This window comes from Hemicordylus capensis, chromosome 2, assembly GCF_027244095.1.
Source record: "Hemicordylus capensis ecotype Gifberg chromosome 2, rHemCap1.1.pri, whole genome shotgun sequence".
NCBI lineage: Eukaryota > Metazoa > Chordata > Lepidosauria > Squamata > Cordylidae > Hemicordylus > Hemicordylus capensis.
In genome coordinates this window covers 182944348-182959718 of record NC_069658.1, presented here as the reverse complement: position 1 = coordinate 182959718, position 15371 = coordinate 182944348, and the positions used below count along the sequence as shown (strand labels likewise).

Sequence of the window (15371 nt, the reverse complement as noted above, 5' to 3'; positions counted from 1 at the left end):
GCCCGCGTAAGAGTGTAGTTGCGAGTTCTCTTCTCGCGAGGTTTCTGAGCTCCCATCTTTGTTGTGGAAGGCGGGCTAGAGCGGTCGAGTACGGGGGCCGGAGAGGTCCTAGCCAAGGGGCCCAGCTGCCCCGCCGGGCCACGCAGTCCCTCCCCCCCGCTCAGCAGCTCCCGGCTCACGAAATGGGGTTCCTCAAGCTGATCGAGATCGAAAATTTCAAATCTTACAAAGGGCGGCAAATAATCGGGCCCTTCCGGCGCTTCACAGCCATCATCGGGCCCAATGGATCCGGTAAGCCAGCCGGGTGCGGGGCGGCGGGGAGGAGAGTCTTGACGTGGGGAAGGGGCAGGCGCCGGATCGCGGCCTCCCGGGCCTTCGGGGGCCAAGTGCGCTTCTTACCCGCCCCCCAACCCGAACCCGACGAGTTTCCCTTGAAGAGTCTGTCCGAATCCCGGCTCTGGCTGACCCTCTTGGAGGTGACGGCTGGGTCTCTGCACGAGTCATAGGGCTGGAGCTGCGCCCCACCCCACCCCCCGGCACAGTCTCCTTCCTCGGTTGGGAGTAGGAGGGAGAGGAGGTTGACCCTGCTGGTGCCTTTGCCTCAGTTGTGATTGAATCCTGAGGTTGCCCGTTGCATCTCTGCACAAGTTACTGCTTTTCCCTTCCTTCAAGTCAGGAGGTCCACCTAGAATAGTGAGTGGTACAGAAACACGGCAAGACGTAGGCTCACTGTTGTGGTAAACTCCAACACTGGTTTTGTGGTAGCAAGCATGAATTGTCCCCTTTGCTAGGGAGGATCTGCCATGGTTTGCAGTTGGATGGGAGACTACATGCCTGAGCACGGTAAGAGATCCCCTTTAGATGGGGCTGCTCTGGGAAAAGCATCTGCATGCTTACATGCAAAAGGTCCCAGATTCACTCCTTGGCATCTGCAGATAGGGCTGAGGGAGACTCCTGCCTGCAGCCTCGGAGAAGCCGCTGCCAGTCTGTGTAGAGTCGACAGTAGATGAGCTAGATGGACCAATGGTCAGACTTGGTGGAAGGCAGCTTTCTATGTTCCTATGAGCTAGAACCTTTCTTTCTGACACATACTTCTCTATGTGGAGGGATTATTATTTGATTGTATTGCATATTGTGGAGCATTCCATTATGTCATCCTCCCACTTGCAGTGTGAAGTCATATTGGCCAACCATAGGTTGACTACCTCAGTATGAACTAGGCAGGACTTACTTGCTGTCAGAGGAACCCGACCAACCCTTTATTTTTTCATGAGCCACTGTTAGGGACATAGGAAACTGCCATATACTGAGTCAGACCATTGGTCTATCTAGCTCTATATTGTCTTCACAGACTGGCAGCGGCTTCTCCAAGGTTGTAGGCAGGAATCTCTCTCAGCCCTATCTTGGAGAAGCCAGGGAGGGAACCTGGAACCTAGATGCTCTTCCCAAAGTGCCTCCATCCCTTAAGGGGAATATTTTACAGTGCTTGCACAGGTAGTCTCCCATTCATATGCAACCAGGGCAGACCCTGCTTAGCTAAGGGGACGAGTCATGCTTGCTACCACAAGACCAGTTCTCCTCTCACTGTTTTCAGCTCTGCTTCCTGATTGCAAGGAGCTTTGCTTAGGGTAGTGGTTCATGGAGTCCAACAGGCAGCCTCCTCTCTGAGAGCGGCTCATTCTGCATGTGACTCTGTATCTGTATATTATTGAATGATTCCTATTACTGCCCTTCCACTGGAGGCTGGTTAGAAGGGTCTAGACCAGAGCAGGAAATAATGCAGATAGGCAATGGACATCCTCCTGGCTAATTCTGCTGCATCTATACAATGGTAGAAACTGAGGGTTCTGGTAACCTTTAATGCAGAGATGCGTTACCCACCAAAGGAGCAAGATTTGAGCAGTGACTCATGTGGAGATGCAACAGCAGCATCCTCTGAAGGTGGGTCACTTTGACACCACTGCACCCTGGGATAGTAAAAATGATTGCATAACTCCTGAGGCCTAACAAGTCTAGATCTTTCTACATGGCATGATATTGAACGGTAATCTATATGAAACCTCTGGGAGAGGTCATCTGGGAACTTGGACTGAGTTATCAGCAGAGATGTAAAGAGGGGTGGGTATGCACAGGGACAGAGAGCCGGTACTTCTCGGCTTCTCTGACTTTTGGGGTGGGCATGGCCATGGGGGCTGTCATGGAGAGTGCCTGCACTTCTGAATTGGCAACTATATCACTAGTTATCAGCAATATGGAGATGACACTCAGCACTATCTCTCCTTATCACCTGATCCTATCTTATGTCCTGAATTGCCGGGGTGGGGAGCAGCTGGAGGCAGTGATGGGTTGGCTATGGGGTTGTAAACTGAGGTTGAATCCAGACAAGACAGAGGTGTTGTTGGTCAGTAGGAGGGCCAATTGGGATGAAGGGATTTGACCAGTTCTGGATGGGGTTTCACTCGCCTTGAAAGACCAGTTGTGCAGCTTGGAAGTACTGCTGGACCCGGCTCTGCTTTTGGAAGCTCAGGTGGAGGTGGTGGGCAGGGGTGCCTTGGCACAGCTTTGTCTAGTGCGCCAGCTGCTGCATCCCTTTCTCGAGAAGGCAGATCTGGCCACTGTTACCCATGCCTTAGTCACGTCATGGCTGGACACACTCTACGTGAACGTTGAGCTGCCCTTGAAGAATATTCGGAAACTGCAGCTAGTGCAAAATGTGGCAGCTAGGGTTTTATCCAGAGCTGCCCATCGGGACCATATTGCACTCATTTTGAAAGAGCTACCCTGGCTACCAATTTGTTTCAGCGTCTCAAGTCTTCTAGGAAGTCCTGTGTGCCCTCAACCCAAGACTGGAGGAGGCAGTCTGTGTGCAAAGTGCACATTCGAACATACTTGGAAGTGGGTTTACCCAAATGTGTAAATGGGTTTACCATTGCCTTCTCCCGCTCTGTATGAGATGATGACTTTCAGTATCTTCCTATATCGCTGATGCCTGATATAGATGTTTCCCATAGTCTGGGAAACATACCAGTAGGGATTTGAACCAGCACCCTCTTGCTCCCTAGGCAAGTTACTTCCCTGCTGCGCAAGCATAAATTGTTCCCTTTGCTAAGCACTTGCCTGCTTGCATGAAGAAGGTTCCAAGTTCCTTCCCTGGCATCTCCAAGATAGGGCTGAGAGAAACTCCTGCCTGTAACCTTGGAGAAGCTGCTACCAGTCTGTGTAGAGTAGTCAATACTGAGCTAGATGGATGAATGGTCTGACTCGGTTTATGGCAGCTTCCTTTGTTCCTATATTCTTATTTCCAGGCAAGTCAAACCTCATGGATGCCATCAGCTTTGTACTTGGGGAGAAGACCAGCAATTTGCGAGTGAAGACCCTGCGAGACTTGATCCATGGAGCCCCTGTTGGGAAGCCAGCTGCCAACCGGGCCTTTGTCAGCATGGTCTACTCTGAAGAGGGTGCTGAAGACCGCACCTTTGCAAGGGTCATTGTGGGTGAGCTTTGGGGGCAGAACTGGGAAATCATTGGGAGCACTATCCTGTGGGATTAGGGTGCAGAACGGGGCTGATCTCTCTGGTGTGTCATGTTGCTGGGTAGGGAGTTCTGAGAAGGGACTATTGCACTGAGGGGAGGTTGATCATGGACTCAAGGTGTCTTTGCTTCTGGAAGCTGAATGGAAGATCTTTAGAGACGGACATCACAGCCCAATCCATGAGTATTTACTCTGAAATACCTTTCACAGTGTCCGGTGAGACTTACTTCCTTGTAAACATGCACAGGATTGTAGCCTTAACCACCCAGAGCTGAAGCACCTTTCCTTAATCTGGTCTCTAGTTTGATAGTAGTTCTGCCCCCACACCACACCCTCTCAGAATCCATCAGAATAGATGGGTTCCTGGCTTTTGTGTAGCAGTTCTGTTTTACTCAGAAGTAATGACTAGTTACTGTCAGCTGCTCAGCAAAATAAAAACTGGACAGGAGGTTGAGGCCCATCAGGATCTTGCCAGGTCTTGGGTTCTAGTCTTGTCTCGATAAAGGTAAATGAGACTTTTGTGTCTTCTAGGAAGCTCATCGGAGTACAAAATAAACAACAAAGTCGTCCAGCTGAGTGAGTATAGTGAGGAGCTGGAGAAACTGGGCATTCTCATCAAAGCTCGGAACTTCCTTGTCTTCCAGGTAAATTGGACTTATTTTTGATTGGTTGCCCAACAAAAGCAACACCCCTCCTCATCAGAACGGAATAAAATGTATTCATTAACATTTCCCCTTAGACACCTTTAACTTTAACATTTGGCCTTAGGCACCTTTGAAGCAGGTGCATGTGTAGAGCAAGGACTCCACAGGATTCTGGGACAGGCTGATCTAATCCTGCAAGAGGGGTAGTGGGTAGGAAGGATTCTGGCCTAAATAGGCTTGTGGGCCCAGTGGTAAGCAATGGTCCCTTTAACAGGGGTTCCCACATGTTGTTGACTACAGCTCCCATCATCCCCAGACAAAAGCCAAACAGCTGAGATGATGGGAATTGCTGTCAACAACCTCTGGGAATCCCTGTTACAGCGAACACGGGTGTTAGCCAACCTTGTTTGACAAGTATGTCATAAGCGAAGTCCGAAGGATGAGGAAAGTGCCACTAGCAAGCATGACAGTACATGTGCAGGTACTTGTGTCTTGGGGATGGTTTTTCCTCTAGCTCACTGAGTTGGGGAGCAGGAACCTATGCACTGCTGAAAAGGCAGGTAGAAGTACAGGCCTCCTGTGCCTTAACCAAGCCCAAAGGCCCGCCTGTTCCCTTCTAGGGGAGCCTCTGGCTCCTGCTCCCTATGCCGTTTGTGGCGACCACAGACTGGTCACCTGGGCTTCAGACCATACCAGAAGAAGGAAGATGACTGTGTTTGGAGGTCTAGTCTGATGCAGTCATTTTCACTCCCCCAGGGGGCAGTGGAATCCATTGCTATGAAGAACCCCAAGGAGCGCACGGCACTCTTTGAGGAGATTAGTCGCTCAGGGGAGCTGGCCCAGGAGTATGACAAACGCAAGAAGGAGATGGTCAAAGCAGAGGAGGACACCCAGTTCAATTACCATCGGAAGAAGAACATTGCAGCTGAGCGCAAGGAGGCCAAGCAGGAGAAAGAAGAGGTGAGTTGATTGCTCAAAGATAAGGAAAATGGGTGGAGTAGTCAGGATTAGTGGGGACTCAAGTTCTTTAGGATTTCGCTTTGAGGAGTGTGTGCACGTGTGTGTGTGCACATGTGTGTGTTCTCCTATCTGTGGTGTAGGCTAGCTGAGCAATGGTGAGTATGCAGATTGTCACTGTCCGAAGTTTTCTTCTCCACCCACCTTCTTTATAGCTCTTGGCATCATCTTATCAACCAGACTGGAAGTGGCCCTTCATTTTGGTCCTCTGGTGTGTTCGTTTTGGTGGGGCTGCCTCTCAGCTAGCCTGTGACTACAGTTGGTGTCTGGTCTATACTTTGCATATCTTCAAGGCAGCAAAACGTTTGAGGGTCTGGGAATGTATGTTTGTATGCATTTGGACTTTCTTTGGGAATTGATAGGTTTAGGAATGCTCTCCTAGCTAATCTTTCTCCCTCTCCATTGAAACTCCCCCTCCATCCAGTGGTCACTGGATGACCAACCCTGGATGGGTTGGTCATCCAGTGACCAACCCATGACTGGATGGGTCACTATCCAGACTCAACCAACTATCCATGGTAGGGTCTGGAGAGTGTTCTGCTATCCAGACCCAACCGTGTGTGGAAACAGATGCATTTTACCGAGATCCGGGGAGGCTTGGTAGAGGCTGCAAACCCATTACTGTGCTGTAAAAACTGAAGTTAAATTACATAATGCCAGAGAAAGTGTATGCAGACTTATTTCTTAGTGTTGGTATGGCGTGTCTAGATCTTGAAAGAGCATGTAAGATTTGAGGGAGCCAATCAGAAGCAGTGTTATAACAGAACAAGCAGTATACTAAACTGTCAGCTGCTGGCCTAAGCTCGCCTCTAAACCAGACACACAGAGTTAGTGCTTGAACAGGAAAGGTAATTTTTCAAAAGATTGTCTCATCTTTTGACAGAATGAGTTAAGCATAGGTCACTCTTCTTAGCCCCTTGTTGCAAATATGGATTGAGACTGAGAAAGAGCGAGTCACTCACCTCAGCCTACATAATAGGTTCATGGCAAAGGTGAGATTCACACAGGGGATTTCTGAATTCATAGCTCAGTATCTAAGCCATTGAGCTGTTTCAGCTCTTAGTGTTGCCTGTTAGATTAAGAGGTGGGACCCTTGTCTTAAATTAATTGGCTGTATGGCACCTAGTTTAGGTGCTTGATAAATATTTTTCAAAGTCTGTTGCCCAGTTAGAGAAAACTCAGTCAATTTATCAATCAAGTTTTAATTATACCTGCATAGGTCTGCCTGTCAGTAAAGATTGCTTTAAAGAAAATAGTGCATTTTTAGATGGTGCAGGCACATGTGCTGTAGGCATCTTTTTTTTTTTTTTGAAGAGCATTGTACCCTGTGTGTGAGAATTAAAAATGACCTTCTGAGATGACACTTACTATCTGTGGCTTCTGTCAGTATTTTTTTTTTAAACCCACCTGTTGCCCAGTTTGAGGGTACAGTCATCCCTCGCCAACCACAAGGGTTCCGTTCTGCGAAAGCCCTGCAGTTGGCAAATTCGCAGTTGGTGAGGCATTATATTCAGTGGGAAATGGGGTTAGGGGAACTGTGATTTAAAGTCACCAGTCAGCAAGGGTCACCATGAGTCAGCAGAACACAAGACATCTTATTGTGAAACGTTTCCTACCTGACAGCCATGCAGATGGTCAAGATGCTAAGGCGGAGGATGTGGTGACGGTCAGGATGCTGAGGAGGAGGATTCAGGAAGGGAGCAAGCGGGGGTGGCTCAGGGGGATTTTTAAGGGGAAGAGGGGGTAGCAACTTCTGACGAAAATGCACCCTCTTCTGCAGGCACTTCACAGGTGCTCCCTGAAGTGCCAGGCTGCTTCGAACTGCCAGGCTGCGCTCTCTTGAAGAAGCTCAGGAGGGTCAACTGTGCCATCTTCTTCTGGAGGTCTTTTTGGACCTCTGTGTAGGGCCAGACCAGGTCATTCAGTCCCTGCCTGAATGCCAGGCTGCGCTGCATGAAGAGGTCCATATTCACTGCCTCATCTGCCAGCTCCGAGGCATGCTTCAGGAACCAGTTGATCTTCTCCAGTGTCAACTTGGCGATGGCCCTGCTGTCTTCCTCCTCTTCACTTGCTTCCTCTTGATCACTGGAGGATTTGATCAGGTGCTCGAGGCCTTGCTTTGTGAGCTCCTCAGAGTGTGACTCCAGGAGCTCAGCAACGTCCGCTTGATGTCCTCAAACTCTTCGCCTCCAAGCCACAATCCTCCCGACCTCTCCCTCCACAGCTAGCACCAGAGTGTTGTCCCTCCCTCACAGCCTCCTCCCACACCTTCCTCCAGCAGGCATTCAGGGTGCTTCTCCTTACCTCACCCATTGCCTCCTTGTTGATGGTCAAGGCATGGGCGATGTTGTAGCCCTTCCAGGCTTCCTTAAGAGTCAGGTTGGGGTCTGCATCCATCAGGTCGGCTATATGCTCGAAATTTCTCCTGGTGTAATAGCTCTTGAAAGCCTGGATTATGCTTTGGTCCATTGGCTGGATGACGAATGTGGTGTTTGGAGGCATGAACACCACTTCCACATGGGGATGGGCAAACAGCAGGTCCGGAGGGTGCCCTGGGGCATTGTCCAAGAGCAGCAGCACCTTGAAGGCCAGGTTCTTCTCTTAGGTAGCACTCCACCTCATGTACAAAGCAGTGGTCAAAATGGAGCGCATTACCAGGCCTTCTGGTTTGCAGCCCAGAACACAGGGAGGTGGTTCATGTTCTTGCCCTTCAGTGCCCATAGATTCTTGTACCGGTACACTAGCATGGGCTTGACCATAAGGCCACCTGAGGCATTGGCACAGAAGAGAAGGGTCAGCCTGTCCTTCATGAGTCCTTGAGTCCTGTCCTTAAGTCCTGGAGCCCTTCTCTCCTCCTTGGCGAGGAAGGTGCAGTTAGGCATCCTCTTCCAGAAGAGGCCAGTCTCGTCTGCATTGAACACCTGGTCTGGCACATAGCCCTTCTCTATCAGCCTCTTCAGCTTGGCAGGAAAAGTGTTTGCAGCCTCCTGGTCCGCAGAGGCCATCTCCCCAACAGGCTTCACGTTGTGCAGGCTGAAGCACTTCTTGAAGTTTTCAAACCAGCCCTTACTGGCTTGAAACTTCCCGGGGTCTCCCTCTCCAGAACTCTCTACCAGGTGCTGGTAGATCTGCCACGCCTTGGTCATGACCATGCAGGTGCTGAAAGGGACCTTTTTCTGTGCCTGGTCCTCCTTCCAGATGTTCAGGGCCTTCTCCATTTTCTCGAGGTTGGGGTCCCACGGCAGGTAGAGTTTCTGGGAGGACTAGGTCCCACTGGCAACACTGCTTCTGATGACATCCTCATGTTTCTTTATCCTGAGGATGGTCAATTTGTTGACCCCGAAAAATCTCCCAACTGTTGCTCTGGCCCTCCCTCAGGCAGTCTCATCTTGTCTTCCAGGGACATCACATTCCTTGCCCGCTTGGCCACAGCTTCCTCCTTTCCCTTGCCTGAACGCTTTGGACCCATTTCTCAACACTCCACCTCTCTCTCGCCTCTGCTTCTCTACCTCTCCCTAAAAAGCAGTGCAAAAGCAGCAGTGAAGAAACAGCAGCCATGCAGCCCTACAATCCATGCAGGCTCCCACTAGCTGAAAACGGTGCAAAAGCAGCAGTTAGGACACAGCAGCCAGATAGCCCCCCACATTTTCAGCCCCCAATTTCAACACTTTCTCTCACCTCTGCCTCTCCCAATCTCTCTTTGCTCAACTGCAACTCAACGCCTCCAAAAAGCTGTGAAGACTCTGCAGCTATCAGCCCTGCAAGAGTTCAAAAGCAGCAATTAGGACACAGCAGCCAGACAGCCCCCCAACCCATGCAGCAAGACACAGAAGTAGTTAGGATGCAGTTAGGCAAGCAATTAAGACACAGAAGCATGCCCCCAACATCTGCAGCCTACAATTCCTGCAGCTCTCACTTCCACCTTTCCCACTCCAAAGCCTCCAAAAGACCTCAAAAACACCTCCAAATAGCTCTGCAACACTCCTCTGTACCTCTCCAGTGCTCTCTCTGACTCTCCACAAATTTCCCCACCCCTCATGCCAATGAAAACGCACGAGATTTGTGGATGCCCAAGTTGTGGTTGGCAAGGGAGGTCTCATTTTCCCCATCGCGGATACTCAGAACTGCGATTGGTGAGGGACGACTGTACAATCTAACCCATCAACTAAGCACTGCAATCATAAGTGTGTGTATTATTGTTGCAGTTAGGAGGAGGGTTCTGTTGGATGTCCTCTAATGCATTGTTTCTCAACCACTGATCCGTGGACCAGTGCTGGTCTGCGAGGCATTGGGTACCAGTCCGTGAGGCATCACTAATAAAAATCCCCCCCCAAAAAAAACAATGGGGGGCCACCAGGAGCTCTCTGGATAACATTCATTCATTAATTCATTCCTTGCAATGAACGTCCAGCAGTGAGGGCTGCCTGGAAATGAGCTCCAGAGAGCTGCCCAGAATTGTTTTTTGGGAGGTGCCTGGGGATGAGTGGGGCGACCCTCTTACTAAGTGCTGATCCAGGAAACTGCGCATGAATAATGTACCGGTCCATGACTCCAAAAATGTTGAGAAACACTGCTCTAATGGGTGGGGTCAATTGGGATGTGAAGTTCTTTTGGCTTTGGGCCATCCAATGCCGCAAGTTCACCCTTTTTATTCTCTTTCCATGGGGGCCAGGCGGATAGGTACCAGCGCCTCAAGGACGAGGTGGTCCGAGCTCAAGTCCAGCTGCAGCTCTTCAAACTGTACCACAATGAAGCAGAAATTGAAAAGCTGAACAAGGAGCTGGGCTCGAAGAACAAAGAGATTGACAAGGACAAGAAGCGAATGGACAAAGTGGAGGATGAGCTGAAGGACAAGAAGAAGGAGCTGGGCAAAGTGATGAGGGAGCAGCAGCAGATCGAGAAGGAGATCAAGTAAGGCTGAGGCAGGTGGCGTCTCAAATGGGCGAACCTCCAGAATAGTACACAGGGGCGGGACCTGGGGTTCACCCATCAGTCATTCACAAAATGGCGGCTCGAAAGGCAGCGTCAGTCACAACTCTTTGCTGCAACTATACGCTGGGGTGACCTACATGGCCAAGATCTGAGTTGCAACAGATCAGGGAGGCCAGCAATAAATCCTAAAAATGCATCCATCAGTCACAGTCCCATTTTTACAGTTGTAAACCACTGAGGCTGAGCCTTAGCAGCGGTCTGTGTATTCGTGGCAGCGAACCCGGAGCACATACAGAACTGATGGGCAGAGCAGATAACTCAAGAAAGTGAGCCTGTACATAGATCACAGGCTAAACGGTGCTCATGCACAAGAAGTGAAGCATGCCGCTTTCTAAAAACCTATTTTAATTATGGAGGGACACTGAAGCGAGGACTAGTCCCAAGGCCAATTGGTGGATCCATGGCAGAGAACTCAGACACATACACAGCAGAGATCCTATGTGTGTATGATTCCAGTACTAGAATAATCATCATCATCTGTGCATGGCAGAAAGAAGGAGCAGGGTATGCTTTTCCGGACACACTGAAAGACAGGTGATATTTTGAATTAAAACAAGCTGTGTGGCTCAAGCAAGAATACTGTTCATACACTACAGGGAAAAGCAGAAAACAAGGCCAGCAAATCTGACCCAAGGAAAAATGACTTAGCTCTATGTGGAAACAAAAAACGTAGGGCAGCGAAGAAGACCTGCATTGCCCCCTTGCCCTGGTGTGAGTTTGCACTCTCTCTCACACACATGCACTTGCGCGCGCACACTCACACTGTGCATCCCTGGTCTGGCTTCACTTATTGTCTCTGCTGGTATAACAGAGCAGGCAGGCAGGCAGGCCTCAGTGGACAGACAGTGCTGCCACCACCTGAGAGCAACCGGCTGTGTGGGTGGGCCAGCCTTCCCCTTTGGAAAGGCCACCGCCATCACGTGTGCCCACTCCTCTCTGTTCCTTGCCATTCCAAAGAGCCCTGCTGTGTGTGGAAGAATAGGAGGTAGTACGCAGCAGCAGGCACCAAAGTGGTCACGGTCAGCTTGAAAGCAGCCTGTGACCTCCCAGCCGATCACCGTGGCGGAGCTGTCTGCCCCGAGAAAGTGCTTTTGTTAAGATTCAAAGTGCTTCTTACTCCTACGTTCCCTCGGGAAAACATTGGCCTGAATCTTACAACAGGCAGGTGGATATCATTATCTCCATGTTGCAGAGGGCCGAGCTGAGGTTGAGAGAATAGTTGCTTGCCGGAGGCCGCTAAGTGAGTTCATGGCAGAGGGGAGATTTGACTGCTGACTTCCAGAGACATATTTCTGGAAGCCAAAAAATGCTTTTGGAGGGAGGGAAAAGTAGCGGAAATTGCTCCCATCTCCCCCTGTGTGCATGGTTGGCTGCGTGACAAGCCTTTGAGCTCTGCAGCAGCCTCTCTGTGAGGGCACAGCTTTTGCTCTGCTCTCGTAGTTCTGAGGAACATGCAGAAGGTTCCCAGTTTCCTCCCTGGCATCTCCAAGATAGGGATGAGAGAGCCTTGGAGAAGCCGCTGCCAGTCTGGGTAGACAGTACTGAGCTAGATGGACCAAGGGTCTGACTCTGTATATGGCAGCCTCCTATGTTGGCCAGTATCTGGAGCAAATGAAGCCTAGCAGGCTTAGCCAACCCCCAGCATGGATGGAACCTGCAGCCTAGAGCCCTCTTCAGCAGTGTTCCCTCTTATATTTTTCATCTATGTGTGGAATGAGTTTTGTTTTGGGCAGCAGTATCAAGGTGTGCATGTGCATAAACCCTTCCAAGGTGTGCACATGTGAATACAGAGTGAGACCTTCCTGATTTTACCTGGGCAGGATCTAAAATTAACTGCGCAGACATTAAAAGTCTTGTGTGCATGTGCACATGCGTGCACCTTGGAGGGAACACTGCTCCTCAGTACCTTCTGCAATGTGCAGGGGTTCCAGGGCAGACAGGACCCTGTGGAAGGAGTTCCCTAAAGACAGAGTCTTTGGCCCTCTTCAGACACCTCCCGTGGGAGCTGCTTTCCTTAGGCACTGTGCTAGACTGCTGCTGTTTGTGTGTGAGTGCTGTGCATCCATCATGTTGAGGGAGCCAGTTCTCTCTCTCTCTCTCCACATCCTGCCAGTTGGGTGGGAAAGGCATCAAGAGGGAATCCAAATATTTCATACTAATATTTTAATACCGTAGTCATAAAACCATGTGGTTGAAAAACTGTCTTAACTGTATTCAATAAATCTAAATCAATTAGAAAATATGTATCTATACGTCTCAGTGAAATGAAATATTCTATTAAAATTTTGCCAACATCTGCTGATCTGTCTTACCTGTGTTTGCCAGGCGCGTTTTGACTCTGTCGAGTCTTCTTCAGTGGCAATGTAGTAATCTACGACTCTCAAAATATAAATTCTCCTGGAAACCATCTAGGATACTTGCTGTTTGCTTCTAGAAGTCTCCACCCAATATGAGGGTTAGTAGTGGCTTCTCCTTTCAGACAGATCAGCAGATGTTGGCAAAATTTTGATAGAATCTTTCATCCTTCAATTAAAATGTGACACGGTGACCAGATGAGAACACCTATCTACACTTCTCCCATTTTATCAGCAGCCCGACATTTTTAAAATGAACTATTGGATCTTGTTCATCTAGTTGACTATTTCAATGATTACCTTTTACACATTGAGATGTACAGGTGAAACTCAAAAAATTATATATCAGTTTCACCTTTTAATTTGCATTACTGAAATTAATGAACTTTTGCACGATATTCTAATTTTTCGAGTTTCACCTGTATAGATACATATATTCTAATTTATTTAGATTTATTTAATACAGTTAGACAGTTTTTCAACTACATGGTTTTATGACAACTATATTAAGATTAGGGATGTGCACCAACACGTTTCGGTGCCATCCCAAAGGTGGCGAGGGGTTCCCTTAAGAGGAGGCGGGCAGGTCATACCTGCCTGTCCTCGAAGCCCCCACCGCCCCACCGTGATGCTGTTTAACTGGAAATACCTCCGTGCAAGTGGCAGCTTGTGCCGCTTTCCCCTTTAAAACGCCGCGGCAACGGGATGCTTCCCTGGCAGCAACGCTGCATGACGGATGCTGGGGAAGCATCCCGTTGCCACGGCGTTTAAAAGGGGAAAGTGGCACAAGCTGCCGCTTGCACGGAGGTATTTCTGATTGAACAGTGCTGCGGTGGGTCCTTGGAGGACAGGCAGGTAGGACCTGCTCACCTCCTCTTAAGGGAACCCCTCGCCCTGCGCCGAAGCCTTTTGGCGCCTCTCCGAAGAGGCGCCAAAACGCTTTGGGCTCATCCCTAATTAAAATATTAGTATACAATATTTGGATTCCCTCTTGATGTGTTGACCTATTGTTGAATCCATATAGGGTTTTGTTTTCTTTTAGTTGGGTGGGAAAGACCATGTGATCAGTCATGGGCACATTACAGCCGCGTGGGACAGTGCTACTACAGAGGAGTGGCTTACACATGGCCAGGCAAGCTCAGAGGGGGCTTTTGGAGACCACTGTTTGAGTTTAGCTGTAATGTTGCAATGCAGCCAATCTTATTACTACTACTAATAGTAATAATAATAAAAATCATTTTCCAACAAAAGTTCTCAAAGTGGCTTACATAGAAAATAAGTACATAAATAAATAAAGATGGCTCCCTCTCCCAAAAGGGCTCACAATCTTTAAAAGAAACAAGGTACACCCCAGCAACAACCACTGGAAGGTGCCTGGCTGGGCTGGATAGGGACAGTTGCTCTGTTAGGTATAAGCGCATCGCCATTTTAAAAAGTGGTTCTTTGCCCAGTTAACACAGGGATCATATGATCTGGATTGGGTAGCCTGGCATCCTTTACGAGTATGAACATAATTGGCATTCTTTACGGGTATGATGGTCTAGAACAGGGATTCTCAAACTTGGGTCCTCAGGTGTTATTGGGCTTCAACTCCCATAATCCCCAGCCTCAGTGGCCTTTGGTTGGGGATTATGGGAGTTGAAGTCCAATAACACCTACGGACCCAAGTTTGAGAATCACTGGTCTAGAATGAGAGTGTGTCTTGGGTTGCTCACAGAGATTTGATCCAGAACAAGCTAAGCACCATGGCTCTTTGGCAGGGAAAAGGATTCAGAGCTGAACCAGAAACGCCCCCAGTACATCAAAGCCAAAGAAAATACGTCTCACAAGATAAAAAAGCTGGAAGCTGCCAAGAAGTCCTTACAGAATGCCCAGAAACAGTACAAGAAGCGCAAAGGTGACATGGATGAACTGGAGAAGGAGATGCTGTCTGTGGAGAAGGCCCGACAGGAATTCGAGGAGCGCATGGAAGAAGAGAGCCAGAGCCAAGGCCGGGATCTTACGCTGGAGGAGAACCAGGTACAGTCAAATTGGGAAGGTCAGCGAAGCTGATGCCATCTGTGATACTGGCCACTGGAGTGATAGTGCGTCATGTAACACAAGGTGGTATAAAATTGGGATCTTTATTGCCTTATATTGACCTTATATGTTGCGTTTATATTGGGTTAGACCTCTGGTCCCTCTGTCAAATATCATGACTTTCCAAGGTCCTGAATAGGGGCCTTTCTCAGTCCAGACACCTGAATCCCCTTGAAGCTGAAATAGCCATGATTGCATTCATGACTGCAAGGGGTGTGCTTTGCCACTGAACCATGGCCGTCCCAAATTAGATTAGTGGCTCGGTGAGTTCCATAAATCACCTGACTAAGGAAGTTTGAGCATCATAGAAATATTCCAGTAACTCAGTTAGGCTCATTTGTGTTCCTCAATGCCCAGCCTGGATTCGGTAGGAAGTATTGACCTATTTGAAGCACAAGGCACCCTGGACCAATTTAGAATTTTGTGTGATGGTTTCCCTGTCTCTCAGGCATCTCCCTCTCTGAACTGGAGCACAAAGTAGGGATGTGCACGAACCGGTTCGCAGGCCATGTTGGAGGCCTCCGAACCGGCTTGGAACCGGACTGGTCTGGCACTGAGGAGGGTCTACCTTTAAGGGTGGGGAGGTAGTACTTACCCCTCCCGCCGCTCTTCCCCCTCCGGCACTGCTTTTAAGAACAAAGTTTTGGGGGCGGCAGCGTTCCTCCCTGCCGCCCCTGCCCCCGTTGTTGCCCGGAAGTCTGGTAAACAGAAGCACGCATGTGCTCATCGTGGCGCACGCGCGCCTGTTGCTAC

At 49.3% G+C, this 15371-nt stretch overlaps 1 protein-coding gene across 1 annotated transcript in view; it reads left to right on the top strand.

The window, feature by feature from the left end:
- The first annotated feature begins 1 nt into the window (after position 1).
- SMC1A (structural maintenance of chromosomes 1A) overlaps positions 2 to 15371 on the top strand; it is a 41207-nt gene continuing 25837 nt past the window's right edge. The window contains exons 1-6 of the mRNA XM_053293865.1: positions 2 to 291; positions 3306 to 3494; positions 4064 to 4176; positions 4933 to 5136; positions 9866 to 10104; positions 14300 to 14558. Of these exons, the coding sequence (XP_053149840.1) occupies positions 183 to 291; positions 3306 to 3494; positions 4064 to 4176; positions 4933 to 5136; positions 9866 to 10104; positions 14300 to 14558 (1113 nt within the window). The 5' untranslated portion in view covers positions 2 to 182. The remainder of the gene's footprint in view (positions 292 to 3305; positions 3495 to 4063; positions 4177 to 4932; positions 5137 to 9865; positions 10105 to 14299; positions 14559 to 15371) is intronic.